Source organism: Chlorocebus sabaeus, chromosome 21, assembly GCF_047675955.1.
Source record: "Chlorocebus sabaeus isolate Y175 chromosome 21, mChlSab1.0.hap1, whole genome shotgun sequence".
Taxonomy (NCBI): domain Eukaryota; kingdom Metazoa; phylum Chordata; class Mammalia; order Primates; family Cercopithecidae; genus Chlorocebus; species Chlorocebus sabaeus.
The window spans coordinates 65,360,361-65,378,828 of NC_132924.1; the positions used below are offsets into that span (position 1 = coordinate 65,360,361).

The following is an 18,468-nucleotide window of genomic DNA, read 5'->3' on the forward strand; positions in this document are numbered from 1 at the left end:
TGATTATAATATGTCTGGCTAATAAAATGAGGAGTCCTGCTTAATGACTGAGCAAATATTCAATGAAATAAAGCCCCGGCTCTCATGGAGCTTAAATTCTAAAGGGAGTGGGTAAGGTTACAAACAACCACAAATAATCAAATAGGTAATACACCAGTTGGGGTAAATATTATTTGGGGAAATAAAATAAGAAATCATGAGGATACTATTTAGATAAGTTATTCAGAAAAATATTTTTTGATTAGCTGCTATTTGAGCAGAGACATAATGAAGTTTCGAGTTTGGAATTTTTTCCAGTTTTCCTCAGAGAAAAGGTGGACCAGAAAAATAATATGCCCAACAGCCCAACAGTGTTGGAAGACAGACAAAACTTAACAGCTTTTTCCTGGTTCTCAGCTGGGGGAAAACATCTCCCCATAGAAGTTAGATTCTCAGGCCTGGCTGCTATCTGCAATTGGGGTCTGAATTTATACTGCTCTGTGGACTAGGAAACAATCTCTCTCCAAAGCTGAGGATTTCACATTAAAAATGAGTCCTAATCCAGTGATACCAGAGTATCTGGTAGAAGAAATACAAAATTATTGTAAATTAAGGAACTAAACATCTAAATCAAGAAATTAGAGAGAGAACAATAAAATATTAGAAGGAAATAATAAGGGTAAGAGCAAAAATTAATTTAATAGAAAATAAAGGCAAAAGAGTAGAAGATTGACAAATCCATAAACTAATTCTTTAAAAAGACTTATAAATAACTATCTTATATGTTTAATCAGGAACAAAAAAAGAATGAATAGGGAAAACTTGTAACAGATTTAAAAATCTATTTTTAAATTATAGCTTTATACCAATAAATTTTAAAACCCTCATGATATAGACAATATGCTAGAAAAATGTAGGTTAAAATCCTCATGTAAGAAGAATAAAATCTGAGTAAACCCATAATCATTAAAAGAATTGAATTCAAAGTTAAAAATCTCCATTTTCCACTACTTCTCTCCCGCAAGTAGAAATCACAAGTCTGGATAATTTTGTAGGAAAGTTCTACTACAACTTCAAGAAAGAGATAACCCTATCTTACATAAATTGTTGTAGAAAATGGAAAAAAAGTTGTGAGTTCATTTTATGGGGCTAGTGTAACTTTGATACTACAACCAGGCAGGTATAATATGAGAAAGGAAAACTAAAGGATAGTTTCACCTAAAACATAGATGCAGAAATTATAAATAAATAAATTACTAGCTAAATAAATCCATGTGAAAAATACCAAATTGAAAACATCCTGAACATGCTGGCTTTGTCCTACGATTGCAAAGATGGCTTTAACTTTAGGAAATCTGTTAATATAATTAACCATATTAATAGATTAAAAGAAAAAAATTTGTTTTGATATAAGGGGAAAAGCATTAATTGTATATGATTCATGACAAAAACTCATAAAACTAGGAATAAGAAACAACCTTCTTAATTATTAGAGACCCACAGGAAACATTTAGTGATGAAACATTAAAAACATTCTAACACTTAAAATAATGAATGAAATAAATACTTACAATTTTGTCTGTCAATTAAAAAAATTTAAAAAAAATAATGAATGAGGCAAGTGTGTTTGATAGTATCATTTCTATGTACTGTTGTACTAGTAGTAGATAATAAGACCAATAGAACAAATAAGAGTAAGAATGAAAAAAAGAAAACAAAAAAAGAAAAGCAATAAGGGTTGGAAAACAGGAAGAAAACTGGCATTATTCACAGATGATAAGATTGTCTACACAGAAATTCCAGTAGGTTTTATAAGCTAACAAAATACAATAAGATCTTTGGGTACCTATGATTATTCAGAATAAATGGCATTCCTGTAAATCAGGAATGCACAATTAGAAAATATACAGTATTTCATCCATTCAGAATGAATCCATCATCTTTGACATTGAAATAAACCTACCAGTCAGTGCCATCTTACATTTGCTATGGATCTGGGTTGAAGTCCAGTTCTTTCAGGCAGGATTTGTGTTTGTTTCTGTGATTCACCAAGGGCACTACTAACCTGAGACCACCTTACATTAAATTCTGTGTCTAGCTGTTTTTGGACCACACTGGTAGTGTGAATTCATACTCAGACCTGACTGACATAAGATTACAAACTGATGGCCTGATGTCCTTGCCAGGTTGGCCATTTCTTAAAAGTTTATTTATTAGACAAATTGATTCAGCACCTATAACATGCCAGGCACTGTGCTAGGTTCTAGGTTTTCCTTTTCTTTTCTTTTTTATTCTATAAAAGTCTAAACAAAGCTAGGGCTCTAGATTTTCAGTTGTGAATCAGAAACAGAGGATATTGTGTGATCTTCAGTCAAAATAGTAAGATGGATAAAAATGGAAGGAATAGAGAAAGGAGGAATAAATATAAGGAATTGTCAAAGAAAAAATTAAAAATATTGATTTAAAAATGTGATCTGAAAGAATCAAAGTGAGTAATGATGATGATGGGGAGGGCAAGTTAACTTTAAATACGGTGGTTGGGGCAGGTGTCTCTGAGGAAGTTTCATCTCAGCTGGGACCTGAGGGATGAGAAGAAGCATGCCATGATGGGGAGAGAGATGGGACGGGTTGGGAGAAGAGTCTTCCAAATTTCTTGGGGTGGCCAAGACTTTAGTATATTCTAGGAAACATCATAAGGCTTGCATGACTGAAGCTCAGTTGAGTGAGGGGAGATTGGGGTGGGCAGGGGCCAGAATGTGGGGATGGTGGGCCATAATGAAGAGTTAGGATTGTATTCCAAGGGCACAAGGGAGTGGTTGAGGGTGTTAAATAGAGGAATGACTATCCACATTATGTTTTCAGATTGTTTCTTTGCCTGTAATGGCTCTCATGAATGGATGTGAGAAGTCAAAGAGTAGAAGCAGGGAGACCAGTGGAGAGGCTGGCAGAGTGGTCCAGGCCAGAGCATCTCCCTGATCTGGATCAGAGGCAGGAGAGGGGTGACAGGTACCTAGATTTGGGATAGAATTTGGAAGCAGAATTGATGTCTCTTCTTAGACCAAACATAATCAGTTTTCATTCCTGTTCTCCTTCCCTTCTCTGCTTCTACATAAAGTAATCGAGGTGCTAATCTGGCTTTCTCTTCAAATTATCAGTGCAGGAGGGAAGCTGGCTCTCTTTGAATGGAAATTTAACCAGAAGTTAAAATAAATTCCATTCAATTGTATAGAATACTTTTGTTCTTTTTCATTTAAAAACATTTTTCTCTCTTTTATGTGTCTTGAAAATATATTTATCTATTAGTATTCATTTCTGTTTGCTTAATCAAAATTTTTCCTTACTCTCAAAGTAGTTACTTGCATTATTGATAAATATTTTTATAATATTTAAGATGAGTCATATTTCCTACATACCAATGGTTTTGTTACATAACTTTAGTCTCTTTTAGTCACTCCTACTTTCATGATCATTTCTGTACTAAAGCTTTTGATGAATGGATTATTTTAATATCTGGTTTTATATATGGCATATGTATTGAAAAACAACAAAGAGCTTATGGAAAAGGAGTATTGTTTATGTCTCGTTTCCCTTTATCCCCTTCTTTCCTTTATTTCTCCTTTCTGATGTGTAAATGATTTTCCTCCTTGTGCTTCTGTGCAAATGTTTCCTCTGGCTGCATAGGACAACGTCAGACCAGTTTCTACGTTAGTCTCGGTAAGCGAGAACTGAAATAAAGGAGATAACAGTGTAGTACATATGTATTAAATTTCCTTAAATGTACTCTTATGTGAGTTGTGCCCAGTGGTAGCATTCACCTCAGATCAACTCATAAAGTGAGAGATATGTATATGTCTGTGTGTTATGTGTGTATGCATGTGTGTATACAAATCATTGAAATGTTTCTCAAAAATAATTTTTCTGTTCAGATGATAACTGGCAAGTTGAGGATTTACATTTTGGGGGGTAGAAACTGATGATGTGTTGATATGTTGTCACTATGAAGTTCTGTTTAAATTTCATCTTTAGTGAACACAGTAGTGATGTAAATTTCACTTGGCATGCTTTTGTAACTCTGTAATGTACCTAGTTAAAGTAGTCATGAAAGCAAAAAACAATGCATGTTCGTATCTGAACAGTGCTTGAACTCTGCTGTACATACTAATGGAACAAGTTCTCTAAATGAAATTAATATAATACTATATAATATTTATATAGTTGTGAATTTTATGGATCAAAGACCTTAAAGTATGACTTTTATATGGAAGTAAGTTCATTAATTTCAACAATTATTAGCTCCTCCTCTATCCAAGTTAATGCTCTAGGTTCTGCAGGGAGTTGTGATTAAGAAAATACAGACAGATTTAAGGCAATCTGTCCTGTTTCACTAATCCTTTTACCTTCGTTCTATATTTGCAAAATTTATTATTTTCCTTTAACTCTGGGGTCCATTAGCTTATCTCCACAGCTGTCTTCTTAAACAGAGTAGTCTTCTCTGTTCCTTTCAAATGAAGGTCGAGTTACAGACATCATCTCCTTTAGCTTTAACGTCAAAAATTGACCACTCTCTGAGGCTTTAAAAAATATTTGAATTATCAGTTGGGAATAACCTTTAGGTCATTAGAACTGGAGAAATAAAATCTATCAGTGATTCCAACATTGTTTTTCGATGTTTTCCATTTGCTCGTTTTTGCTCCTTTTGTATAATTTCCTATATTTGCTCTAAGAAGTATTAATGGGTGCTCTCCAGGTTTGGTTAATGTAGGGTAGGCCTTTTGCTATGAATGGGTTCAGGGCTATAGATATGCTAAGAATTTAATTTTTCTCAGTCATTGAGTTAGCCAGAAGCCCTGGATGGCCCAAGCCACCAGGTCAGAGCCTGTTAGTTCAGCAGCAGGCAGCTATGGCATGACACGTGTTGCGAGCATTAACAGAGGGAAGGACAAGTAGTCAATATGTAGAAAGGAGAAGGAAGAGAGGGAATGCTGATGAATAATTATGTACTTTTATATACCTGTAAGCCAAATAATTTTTGTAGGTCAGTGATTTTTGAAATAAATGTCTACAGAAATAAGATAAATCGTACAGCTTTTTTAAATGTAAAAAGTATTACATGGCAATTCAGAATTCTCAAAATGCTCTCACACATGTAACCTCTCAGTTGGTCATTCCAACAGTCCTAGAGGAAGGCAGGACAGAGAGCAAACTGTCTCCAAACTTCCTTAATGTTCAGAGATTTAAATGACCGTCCCTTTTTTTTTTTTAAAGCACTTTCTAACATTATCTCTCCGTTTTATTACTTAATTAAAGAGGCATGCAGATTTTGAAGGGAAGACACAGGTTTTTCCATGGCTTCTACTTTGTTTTGTGTATGAAACAATGTAAGTTCTAGAAGTTTGCTAAATATTGCTTCACTTATTTTGCTATTGCTAAAACTAGAGTAGGAAATTTTAGAAGACTCCCCTACAAATAAGTTAATCTCTGTAAATTTCAGTTTCTTCTTCTGCAAAAAGGGAGTAAAACAGTACTACTATATAGGGTCAATGTATGAGCAGCAGGACAAAATGCATGTATATCACCAGGACTGAGCACATCCTAGCCACTCTGTAACTATCGTGCTATATTGATATGTTTTCATAAAATGTGTGAGTATATGTGATCATTTTTGGTTTTTTCCCAGGTACAACAAAAATTTAGAAGAAGCTAAAAGAATTGGGATAAAGAAAGCTATTACAGCCAATATTTCTATAGGTGCTGCTTTCCTGCTTATCTATGCATCTTATGCTCTGGCCTTCTGGTATGGGACCACCTTGGTCCTCTCAAACGAATATTCTATTGGACAAGTACTCACTGTAAGTGGTTTATATTGAGAAATGAGCCATTATTATAAAATGCCAATGAAATCCAGTAATGTTGGCTTGACTTTAGAAGAACATATTTGAACAACTATTGAATACTATAGACACATGCACTACTAGGTTAAAAAGTGGAAAAAAATTGGATGCATCCGACAACCAGTTTTTCGCTTGTCTGTTTGTTTTTGCAGATATATTGCACAATTTATACTGTAGCCTAAATAATATTAACCTTAGCAATCTCAATAGCATGAACTTTTATTTGTTGAGATTATTTGTGCCAAACTTGATGCTAAACACTTCACTTTTATTTTCTGATTTACTATTCCCAAAAATGGCAAAATACACATTTTGACTTCTTTTCAAATTATTTCGAATGGCAGCTAATCCACCTCACAAATTATGGAAGTTGTTCCTCTTCCTAAAAGATTGCTTGGAAGTTTTCTGCATTATAGACCTTTGTGCAAGCACAGAAGTCTTGCCATTTCATGTTATCCTCTTTTATTTTAAAGACAATGAAATAATTTGCAAATCAAACTCAATTCGTATCTGGATCTAATAAAATACACTGTTAGAAGAGTCATTTAGTTCCTTTTTCGTAGGCCAAGCAGAAATAGATTGAGACAGTGAGAGATGATATTTTGTAGAATCCCTTAAAACAATTCCCTTTTTCAGGAGCCAGATTTGTAATGTGGATGCAATAATTGCTGCTTTAGTTTTTTCAAATTTGCCTTATCCAACTTTGCTCAGTCAGGAATGGCTTTTCCCATAAAGTGGTTTTTTTTTTTTTTTTTTTTTTTTTTTTTTTTTTTTTTTAGTATAGTGATACTGTGGGTGATCCTTGGTTGTCATAACAGATGTTTTCCATTTAACTGTGATTGAGATAAGCAGTTTCAATCCAGTGTTCTCTGGGCATAAATATACCTCACAAACTGGAGGCATCCAGAATAGGGAGTGTGGGGTTTAATATCGGACCAACTTGATTCGAATGGCAGTTGTGTCACTTTTTAGCTGTATGATTTAGGGCAGCCAGCTAAACTTTTCAAGCCTCTGCTACCTCTTCTGCCAAATGACATGACAGGAATGAGCCCTAACTTTCAGTGTTGTTTTGAGGACTAATTGAGATAATGAATATAGAATCACTTAGCAAAGTTCCTTCTGTGTAAATTATTGAGCAATATAATTCCATGTGATTTAGAAAAAATGAATAATGACATTAATTTTCATCAACCCCAAAGAGAAACACAGTTGAGTCTTTACCAATAAGAAACTGATTTGCACAAAACAAACAAACAAAAAGACCTAAAGAGAACACGGCCTTGTTGCAAAAAAGACAACCTGATAAAGGATCAATGCCTTAGGTGTGTGTGCTTTATAATGAACAAAAAACGTTCATATACCCTGTTTTATCATGATACAACATCTCTATGATTGCTGGGTAGGGGGAACAGATAGAATCTTGCCTGTTTTTGCAAATGAAGAAGTTGAAGCCAAAGATTCTAAGAGAATGGCCTAACAACATGTAACTAGTTAGTACCAATTTAGGATTCAGAACTGGGTCTTTTGACTCCTCTAATAGTGTTTATTTCCACTTTACCTTGCTGATGATCTAAATAAAAAAAGTCTTAGACCTTGAAGAAATAAAAAAAATATCCTATTATAATATTCTAGCCCTATAAAATTAAATCGTTATTTTATTGAGCAAGTAAGACTAATTCTGCATTCTAAATTGAAAAGTATTTAAACTTCTAAAATATTTTTAGTGTGGGCAACATAGTGAGATCTCATCTCTATAATTTTTTTTTTAATTAGCCAGATATGGTAGCACTTGTCTATAGTCCCAGCTACTTCGGAGACTGAGATGGGAGGGTTGTCTGAACCCAAGAGGTTGAAGTTGCAGTGAACCAAGATTGCACCACTGCACTCCAGGCTGGGCAACAAAGCAAGACCTTGTCTTAAAATTTTTTTAAAAAAAATTTTTTTGCTATTTTTTAATTGACAAATCATAATTGCATTACACTTGTGGAGTACAATTTGATGTTTATATATACACACACATACACACAAAATGTGGAGTGATCAGATCAAGCTAATTAACATATCTATCACCTCACTTGACACTTTTTGAGGTGACACATTTGAAATTTACTCTTGGCTGGGTGTAGTGGCCCATGCCCGTAATCCCAGCACTTTTGGAGGCTGAGACAGGAGGATTGCTTGAGGCCAGGAGACCAGCCTGGGACACATAGTGAGACCCTGTCTCTAGAAAAAATAAAAAAAATTTGTCGGATTTGATGATGCATGCTTGTAGTCCTAGCTACATGGGAGACTGAGTCAGGAGGATTGCTTGAGCCCAGGAGGTAGAGGTTATAATGAGCTCTGATTGCACCACTGCACTCCATTCTGGGTGACACAGTGAGACCCTGTCTCTTAAAAAAGAAAAAAAATGAAAAAAAGGAATTAAATGTACTGTTAGTTTCAAACTATTAAAATATTTTTAACACCTAATATTTATATGTTGCCTCGCCATTTTAAATTTTAGTTACCTATGTTAGAAAAAGACAGAAGTATGAAAAAAAAATTGCTATCACTATCTAAGTAGCCTGATGTTTTTTCTTCACATTCCTCAGGTATTCTTTTCTGTATTAATTGGGGCTTTTAGTGTTGGACAGGCATCTCCAAGCATTGAAGCATTTGCAAATGCAAGAGGAGCAGCTTATGAAATCTTCAAGATAATTGATAATGTAAGTCTGAGTTGGCCATTTATCCATCTGTCTAAAAGATTGTCCAGTTAAGAGTCAATTTCTTTGTCACTTTATCCAGCTTTCCACAAAATGTCACTAAAAGTAGTTATTGTAACCTAGTAATCTCTTAAAATTTGATTCTGTTTAGAAGCCAAGTATTGACAGCTATTCGAAGAGTGGGCACAAACCAGATAATATTAAGGGAAATTTGGAATTCAGAAATGTTCACTTCAGTTACCCATCTCGAAAAGAAGTTAAGGTACAGTGATAAATGATTATTCAACAATTAAACTATTGAATGAAAAGTTTCTGATGTTTTCTTGTAGAGATTATTTTTTTTTAAAAGTGCATGTATATTTAAACCTATTATTGAACGGTCAGTTCCCATACCCTGTGTCTGTGAATTGCCTTAAAGTTTTTTTTTTTCACTCGTCCTGGTAGATCTTGAAGGGCCTGAACCTGAAGGTGCAGAGTGGGCAGACGGTGGCCCTGGTTGGAAACAGCGGCTGTGGGAAGAGCACAACGGTCCAACTGATGCAGAGGCTTTATGACCCCACAGAGGGCATGGTGAGATGACCCATGCTGAGCTAGACCCTGCGGTGATCAGCCATCACATTGCACATCTTTCTGATGTTACCCTTTCAACTACAAATGTATGAAAGTCACACTTACTTTTTATTCCAGGTCAGTGTTGATGGACAGGATATTAGGACCATAAATGTAAGGTTTCTACGGGAAATCATTGGTGTGGTGAGTCAGGAACCTGTATTGTTTGCCACCACGATAGCTGAAAACATTCGCTATGGTCGTGAAGATGTCACCATGGATGAGATTGAGAAAGCTGTCAAGGAAGCCAATGCCTATGACTTTATCATGAAACTGCCTCATGTAAGTTGTCCTTGCCCTTTGCCTTTCTAGAGGTGCAAAAAATAAAATGCAGGCCTACTACATAGGAAGTTAGGAAACTACTATAAATCGGAGGAAGAGAAATCCTAAGAAGGGAAAATAAGATTACCTCAGATTTGAAAGTTCTAGCAGTATCAACTGGTCGTAGACACATTTTTAAAAACTGATGTTGGTTATTGTGCTAAATAAGATTTAAAGAACTGGACCTGTATTACCTGTGAGACTTGGGTTGTGTATGGGATTCCTTATTTAAAATATGAGCTGAGATAGCTTGTCCTTATGCTAAATCATCCTGGGTTTTCTGTGGTAGAAATTTGACACCTTGGTTGGAGAGAGAGGGGCCCAGCTGAGTGGTGGGCAGAAGCAGAGGATCGCCATTGCACGTGCCCTGGTTCGCAACCCCAAGATCCTCCTGCTGGATGAGGCCACGTCAGCCTTGGACACAGAAAGTGAAGCAGTGGTTCAGGTGGCTCTGGATAAGGTCAGTGAGGCTTAGTTCAAACCAACCTGATTTATAAGCATAAGAATATTCTACTATTAATTCTTGTTAATATTGGTCTTAGAAAATGAAATTTATGATAGCTTCTAGGTGATTCCTTCAGCTATTAAAATAAAAGCATTAGGCCTCTTCGAAATCTTTTTCTATTTGTTTGTTTTATTGTTCAATTTATACTTATTTCTCTGATCTTATTTTAAGTGATGATGAATAAATTTTCATCTTTTCATCTAAAGACATTTGCTAATCTTTTAAATTAAAAAATAGAAATATAGATACCAGTGAAAATTCATCTTCATTGTGATCTCCAAAACTTGACTATGTGGATAACCCTGTTATTTAGGTTTTGAGAGTTTGTAATATTGCCAGGAAGAGAAAAATACAACCTGAAGGTTCACACATAATTTTCAAGATGTTGAATGCCACTTGAAGACTCTATGGAAAATAAGAAACCTCTTATTTCCAGGAGAGGGGCAGAGAGCCTTTGATACTGAAAACCTACCTAAACCACGACATGTTACTGACTATCAACAGAGTTTGACTGTCCTGCGATTCTGGAGTCCATATGACTCATTCATCAAATAGCATTTGAGTGTTTGCCCTGTGCCAGGCACTGTGCGTTTGATCTCCAGCATGTGATAGTAATGGAGATAATTCTGTGAGGACCGAGAATGTGGAGAGTGAGACCTTATAACCAAAGGAGTTCCAAGTTGAGATGTCACAGTAGATTTCAAAGATGAACTCATATTTGTTTCAACTCTCCCTGTCTCTAATAAAACAACTCTTGAATGTTCCTTTAAACATCCTGTCAATGTGCTTAATAAATTTTTGAGGGAGGAAAAAAAGCAGCTTACTAAACATTCTGTGGACCAAAATAGAGGCAGATGGGATTGTGGCTACTTTTTCCCCCCTCATTTTGCTTAATCTGTGATTTCACCTCTGTGTTTTTCTTTTTCCTTCCTTCCTTCCTTCCTTCCTTCCTTCCTTCCTTCCTTCCTTCCTTCCTTCCTTCCCTCCCTCCCTCCCTCAATCGCTCCCTCTCTTCCTCCTTCTTTTCTTTCTTTTCCTTTCCTCTCCGTACCTTCCCTTCCCTCCCCGACTCCCCTCCCCTTCCCTTCTGTTTTTCTTTTCTTTTTCTTTTCTTTTTTCTTCTCTTCTCTTCTCTTGTCTCCTCTCTTCTCTTCTCTTCTCTTCTCTTCTCTCACTCTGTCACCAGACTGAAGTTGCAGTGGCGCCATCATGGCCACTGCAATCTCTGCTGCCCAGGCTCAAGTGATCCTTCCACCTCAGCCTCCCGAGTAGCTGGGACCACAGGTGTGTGCCACCATGCCAAGCTTTTTTTTTTTTTTTTTTTTTTTTGAGATGGAGTCTTGCTCTGTTGCCCAGGCTGGAGTGCAGTGGGACAGTCTTGGCTCACTGCAACGTCTGCCTCCCGGGTTCAAGCGATTCTCCTGCCTCAGCCTCCTGAGTAGCCGGGATTACAGGCATGCACCACCACACCTGGCTAATTTTTGTGTTTTTAGTAACGACAGGGTTTCGTCATGTGGCCCACGCTGGTCTTGAACTCCTGACCTCAGGTGATACACCTACCTCGGCCTCCCAAAGTGCTGGGATTACAGATGTGAGCTACCGTGCCCAACCACCAGCTATTTTTTGATATATTTGTAGAGAGGAGGTCTCACTATCTTGCCCAGACTGACCTCAGACTCCTGGGCTCGAGCAGTCCTCCCGCCTTAGCCTCCCAAAGTGCCAGCATTACAGGTGTGACCCACTGCTTATTGGTTTGCTTATCTGTGTTTCCTCATTAATCTATAGTGAAATTGTGTATTAAATTAGAAATAAAAACAATTTTAAAATGTTATGTTTTAAAATACTTTAGGGTGTAAATTTTGAGGGGAAATTCCACATACCCCCTTTTTCTTAAAAAGATACAAAGAATTGATCTATTTTCTTGTATATTTTCTAGTTTCTACCACCTAATTTTTCTCTTGTGTATTTTTTCTTTTTGAAGTTTTTCACTTCTACTTATCCTATTGATCCTGAAAACGTTGTGTGTTGGTTTTGAGAATTGTATTGCTAGTTACTGGAGAGAAATACAGAGTAACAAAAATTATGAGCATTCGGAAAATTACAAAGGTTAGAGAAGTCTTAGATAAGGCCTGGATATCTGGCTCTGTTCCTTTGTGAAAATAAAAGAGACTTACATGACTCTTCAATGTTTCCATAATTCTTCTACCTAGGAATAAGTATCACTTATTAAGCACTTACTGTGGATAAGGCATAGTGTTGAGTACTTTATGTGCATTATTTTATTTAGTCATCACAACTACTCTAAGAAGTAAAGAGTATTATTATCCCCATTTTACATATGAATAAATTAAGCCTTACACAGGCTCCTTGGATAAAATATTTTGTTGAATAAAATAAATTCATAAATTTATTTCAGGTTGGCCGGGCGCGGTGGCTCAAGCCTGTAATCCCAGCACATTGGGAGGCCGAGACGGGTGGATCACGAGGTCAGGAGATCGAGACCATCCTGGCTAAAACGGCAAAACCCCGTCTCTACTAAAAATACAAAAAAAACTAGCCGGGCGAGGTGGCGGGCGCCTGTAGTCCCAGCTACTTGGGAGGCTGAGGCAGGAGAATGGCGTAAACCCGGGAGGCGGAGCTTGCAGTGAGCTGAGATCTGGCCACTGCACTCCAGCCTGGGCGACAGAGCGAGACTCCGTCTCAAAAAAAAAAAAAAAAAAAAAAAAAAAAAAAAAAAAAAAAAAATTTATTTCAGGTTAGTGTGACACTGAGGTCTGGACTTTGCTGCCTCACATTTATTGTCTGTCTTGTTCATCCAGGGGGTCATGTGGGATAGGATATTATGATTCCTAGGGCTGATTACTAGCTGGTGTGTACCAGTACAGCACAATGGCCTGTGTTTGTTTTGATTGACCAATGCCTGCGCTGTAGGAATTTGTTGGTTTGTACAAGCCCCTGATTATTTTATTTTTATTTTTATATTATTTTTTTGAGACAGAGTCTCGCTCTGTTGCCCAGGCTGGAGTGCAGTGGCACGATCTTGGCTCACTACACGCTCTGCCTCCCAAGTAGCTGGGACTACAGGAGCCCGCCACCACGCCCCGCTAATTTTTTGTATTTTTAGTAGAGACGGGGTTTCACCGTGTTAGCCAGGGTGGTCTCGATCTCCTGACCTTGTGATGCGCCTGCCTCGTCCTCCCAAAGTGCTGAGATTACAGGTGTGAGCTACTGTGCCAGGCCCAAGCCCCTAATTATTACTGCAAATTTATGTTAAATAAAATAATTGGAGGCTTACATAATATTAATATGTGACTGGTATATTTGTATTTTTATTTATTACAATAAAACATCATTTTAAACTATTATCAATTGTCTATAGATTTATTGAAGTCAGAGGCTATCTTACATAGATTTGATGGTTTTACAATGCCCACAGCATTGGTTCAGTAAATATATGTTGAACGGATAAGTTTCTTCATGTAATTGTTAATGTATTCAAAAACCAAATTTCTCTCTCTTTAGGCCAGAAAAGGTCGGACCACCATTGTGATAGCTCATCGTTTGTCTACGGTTCGTAATGCCGATGTCATCGCTGGTTTCGATGATGGAGTCATTGTGGAGAAAGGAAATCATGATGAGCTCATGAAAGAGAAAGGCATTTACTTCAAACTTGTCACAATGCAGGTATAGTTTAACTTTAGAATTTTCCTGTCATCTCAGTGATAAACTGATTTTGCATTTAATGCTAAAAATAAATATTATTTGATTTGATTATCTTAAAAAGTAGGAAACAACACTTGGGGGATTCAGAACGACACAGTGTTTAAGATTTTTTTTTTCTTTCTTGAAAGAGGGGAAAATAAAGAAGGATAAACAGATAAAAAAATTAAGAGTTTTCAAGGTGAGTTATCTATTATAGTAGTCAGTAGCCACATGTGCCTGTAGAGCATTTAAACAGTAGTGAATCTGAATTGGAATGTTTTAAGTAGAGTGTGCACACCTTGTTCTGAAGACTTAGTGCAAAAAAATGCAAAATATCTCAATTTTTATATTGATTACATATTGGAATGATATCACAGGATATCAATAATATATTGGATATATTAGGTGAAATAAAATATATCATTAAAATTGATTTCACTTCTTTCTTTTTACATTTGTTAACATGGCTTCCAGAAAATTTAAAATAACATGGCTCACAGCATGGCTTGCACCATATTTCTGTTGACAGCACTGATCCAGAGTAAACTTGATTGAGTCAAAACACCCACAAAAAAGGGCATGAGAAGATAAGATACATGGAATGAATGCCAGTTTATTTCAGTATATACAGTGGGAATTCTTCTTTGGTGGTTTTCATTTCCAAATATCACACACATATATAGACACACACAGACACACACACACACACAAAAAACAGCCCAGCAGATTAGCTTTATCCTTTTCTGCAGTTACTAAACAAATTACTGTTTTCCTTGATGACTGACATTCAGTGATTAGCTTTCATTGGTTAACACAGCCTAATGAGCTTATGCATATTTCTTGTTTATTTTAGACAGCAGGAAATGAAATTGAATTAGAAAATGCAGTTGATGAATCCAAAAGTGAAATTGATACCTTGGAAATGTCTTCACATGATTCAGGATCCAGTCTAATAAGAAAAAGATCCACTCGTAGGAGTGTCCGTGGATCACAAGGCCAAGACAGAAAGCTTAGTACCAAAGAAGCTCTGGTATGAAGGGGGATGAGGAGTTTGTTTTAATCTCACCAACTGTGGTTCCCCTAGTTTGGTGGGCTAGGGCTATGTTAGGAGTGGGAACAAAAAAGGGCTATCCAGAATCCTCCTGTCCTATCCCCTAGAATGTTCCACAGGCCAGGATGTCAACATTTTAGAATCAGGTTAGAATTTAAGAGTGTTAATTTATACAGTAGAATTTTTAGAATTAAAATTTATAATGTAAAGAGACTATAGCGGGTCTTCAAATATCAAAGTTTCTATTGTGTTTATTCCTGCTTATAAATACTCTTGTCAGATTCTGAGTACCAAATAAAAGTTAATTGTTTGTGGAAGCATCATTTATTTTTTAAAAAATAAGGGAATATTGTAGCAACATTTGTCAGCATTTTTTTGAAGCTAAATAATAATCATTATGACATTTTTTGAAGCAAAATTGTCATCACTTATTCCTTTTTAAGGAATAAGGATAGGATATATTCCTTTATAAATTTTTGTGCATATGCAAGAACTGTACATTATAAAAGTTTTTAATTAACTGTTGTAATAATTTGTGTTTCCTAGGATGAAAGTATACCTCCAGTTTCCTTTTGGAGGATTATGAAGCTAAATTTAACTGAGTGGCCTTATTTTGTTGTTGGTGTATTTTGTGCCATTATAAATGGAGGTCTGCAACCAGCATTTGCAGTAATATTTTCAAAGATTATAGGGGTAAGTGTAATGCCCATTTGTGTGATTTACTTGTGAGTCCTGATGGAAGAATGAATGAATAAACTGTGTTTGAACTGGGATACATAAGCAACAAAATCCATTATCTTCTTATGAAACTAATTGGCTTGAAGATGTAAGAATGGAAGTCTGGTTTGTGATAGGAAAGCTAACTTTGTGAACCTTCCTTTGTTGTCACAGTTGGTTTCTAGCCTGGGCAACTAAGGACCAGCTTCCTGAAATAGTCAATGAAAGTGATGAGATGACTTTCTTATACCTGCCAACACTGGACTCTGAACAAACGTTGTGAACTCTCATTTCACCAATGTGCAAAGAGAGTTCCTCAAATGTTGGTCAGACTGGCTTGAGAATGCACTGTTCTCTAACGTACATATTTTCCAGGATATGAGCAGGCCTAGCATGCTACTTTTGTAAGACGTAATTTTCATCCCACTTGCTAAGATTAAAACAAATAGGAACAGCTTCCTAAAGATTGAGATTGACATATGTTGGTTCCACCTCATCTTAATGGTGGCATTTTCAGCAATAAAGTTACGATCTGAAAGGAAGCTCTCTGTTTAGTGACATATTTCCAAACATCAAGCTGAGGACACCCTTGCCGTAACTGCTGAAAACATTGTGGAGAAAGAGATTGATCACCACAAGAAGCATAAGCTAAACACTGGCTTTTGATTCTACAAAACATATATGACTATTCAGGTCTACCCATGCCTGGCTAGCTTATTTCAGTTTAATATATTCATTCATGAATTCATGTTTAATGATATTCATGTTTAATGTTAAATATATTCAAGAATTATTATTATTTTTTAAGTCTCGCTCACTCTCGCCCAGGCTAGAGTGCAGTGGCGCGATCTTGGCTCACTGCACCCTCTGCCTCCTGGGCTCAAGCGATTCTCCTGCCTCAGCCTCCTGTGTAGCTGGGATTACAGGCCTGCACCACCACACCTGGCTAAAATTTTTGTATTTTTAGTAGAGATAGGGCTTCACCATGTTGGCCAGGCTGGTCTCAAACTACTAACCTCAAGTGATCCACCTGCCTCAGCCTCCCAAAGTAATGGGATTACAGGCATGAGCTGCCATGCCTGGCCTCTGGAATTATTTTTTGTGTCTTCTTTGTGCCAGATATTTTTCTAGTTGTTGAGAAAAAGTCTTAGAATGTGATCAAATGTCTGATTCTGTAGAGTATATGGTCCAGGGCAGAAGTCAGCAAACTTTTTCTATTAACAGTAAGATGGTAAATATTTTAGGCTTTGCACGCCACATGATTTCTGTTGCAGATACTCAACTCTGACCTAGTAGTACACAAGGACAATGTGGAAATGAATAAACACGACTATGTTCCATTAAAACTTTATGTAAACATTTGGCCAGTGGCCCATAGTTTGCTGATCCTTGCACTAACATATGTCTTGCAGGTTTTTAGGGGATGGGGGGAGGGGTAGACTGTGGCATCATCAGAGAAAAAAAAAAGGCAGTGGTTAAGTTAGGAATGGGTTTGGTTATAGAAAAACCTCAAGTTATGATTTAATACTTTTCTCATTCTTCATATAACAATAAGTCTGGAGATAAGTGTCCCAGGGCTGGGATATTAGCTCTTAAATATTGAGTAGGCAACCGGATATCTGCCTCATTGAAGATAGTGGGCTCTGCATCAGATTGCTTGGATTTATATCCTTGAGTCATCCCTGGCTGACTGTGTTAACTTGAGCAAATTAATTACCTTCTCTGTACTTCAGTTTCTATCTGTGTAAAACTGATGATAATAAATCATTCTCCATTCTGGAGATGATTGCCAGGATTAGAGGAATAGTATATATGAATTTGCTTAGAATAATGCCTGGCATAGAGTAAGAATTTAGTAGTTGTTATGATTTTTGTTGGACTGACTAGTCAAAAAATTATTTAATCTTTTCAAAAATCCTTTTTGTCGTTGTTGTTTGTCTGTTTTTTTATGAAAGGTAAAGTTCTCTGTCCTGGGCTAGGGATGTGACTGTCTTACAAGACTGATTTTGGCCCACTGTGAAGGAGATAGTGTTTTCTTTCCCTGAGGAGTGGTTATTCTCTGTGTTCCTTTAGTCCAAAACATCCCATTAGCCCTTATAACCATCTCTGGAAAACATTTCATGTATGGTGCTAGGTCAGGTAGCTGCAGTTTCCAACTGGCTCTCTAACTGGCCATCCTACCAAGAAGGCAGGCTCAAGGAAACTCCTTTCTTTTTGAAAGGCCTGGGCTGAGTGAATGACCACTGCTCTGTGGTTCACCAAAAAAACCACATCAGGTTTTCTGCAGACACCTCAGGACAGTTTGAAATGTCCAAATAGTAAAGCAATGAACTGCTGTAAATGTGGTTCCAACCAAGGGAAGAGGAGAGTATTTGTTCTGATTTCAACTTTACACAGTTGAAGTGGCACTCATGACTCCAGGAGGGAACCTGAGCAGAAAAAATATTGGATCAATTTATGAATGATAGACTTATCCTGGCCTCCACGGAAGGCAGAATGCAGACACCTTTAGGGCTGGCAATAGGAAAGCCAACCCTGATTTCCAGTGTACTGTGGCTCTCCTGACCCCTGAATACTGGGCCAGATGGGAAATGGGTCAGGTCCAGGATGGGTTCTTCACTGATTGAACTAAAAATCCTTTAAATGTTTTCTTACAGGTTTTTACAAGAAATGATGATCCTGAAACAAAACGACAGAATAGTAACTTGTTTTCACTATTGTTTCTAGTCCTTGGAATTATTTCTTTTATTACATTTTTCCTTCAGGTAAATGTCTCTATTTTCACTATATTCATTTTGAGAAATGCATCATTATTCAACTGGGGGGATTTATAAACATCGATGTAATTGGCCTTTTAGTAGAACTTTTCTATTAACATGGATACTAATAGCCAAGTTTTTCTGATATGGTGAAAAACGACGTTTGCCTCCTCTGTCTCCCTTGCTTACCTTCTCCTCTCCACCCTCACCTCGTGCAATGAAACCAGAGGGA

At 36.8% G+C, this 18,468-nt stretch overlaps 1 protein-coding gene across 3 annotated transcripts in view; it reads left to right on the forward strand.

Annotated features, from left to right (window-relative positions):
• ABCB1 (ATP binding cassette subfamily B member 1) overlaps positions 1-18,468 on the forward strand; it is a 125,962-nt gene that overhangs the window by 70,283 nt on the left and 37,211 nt on the right. For all 3 annotated transcript variants that reach the window (XM_073009145.1, XM_007982290.3, XM_007982288.3), the window contains 10 exons: positions 5,657-5,828; positions 8,462-8,575; positions 8,724-8,834; positions 9,017-9,142; positions 9,260-9,463; positions 9,792-9,962; positions 13,530-13,691; positions 14,563-14,739; positions 15,307-15,453; positions 18,135-18,242. In XM_073009145.1, the coding sequence (XP_072865246.1) occupies positions 5,657-5,828; positions 8,462-8,575; positions 8,724-8,834; positions 9,017-9,142; positions 9,260-9,463; positions 9,792-9,962; positions 13,530-13,691; positions 14,563-14,739; positions 15,307-15,453; positions 18,135-18,242 (1,492 nt within the window). The remainder of the gene's footprint in view (positions 1-5,656; positions 5,829-8,461; positions 8,576-8,723; positions 8,835-9,016; positions 9,143-9,259; positions 9,464-9,791; positions 9,963-13,529; positions 13,692-14,562; positions 14,740-15,306; positions 15,454-18,134; positions 18,243-18,468) is intronic.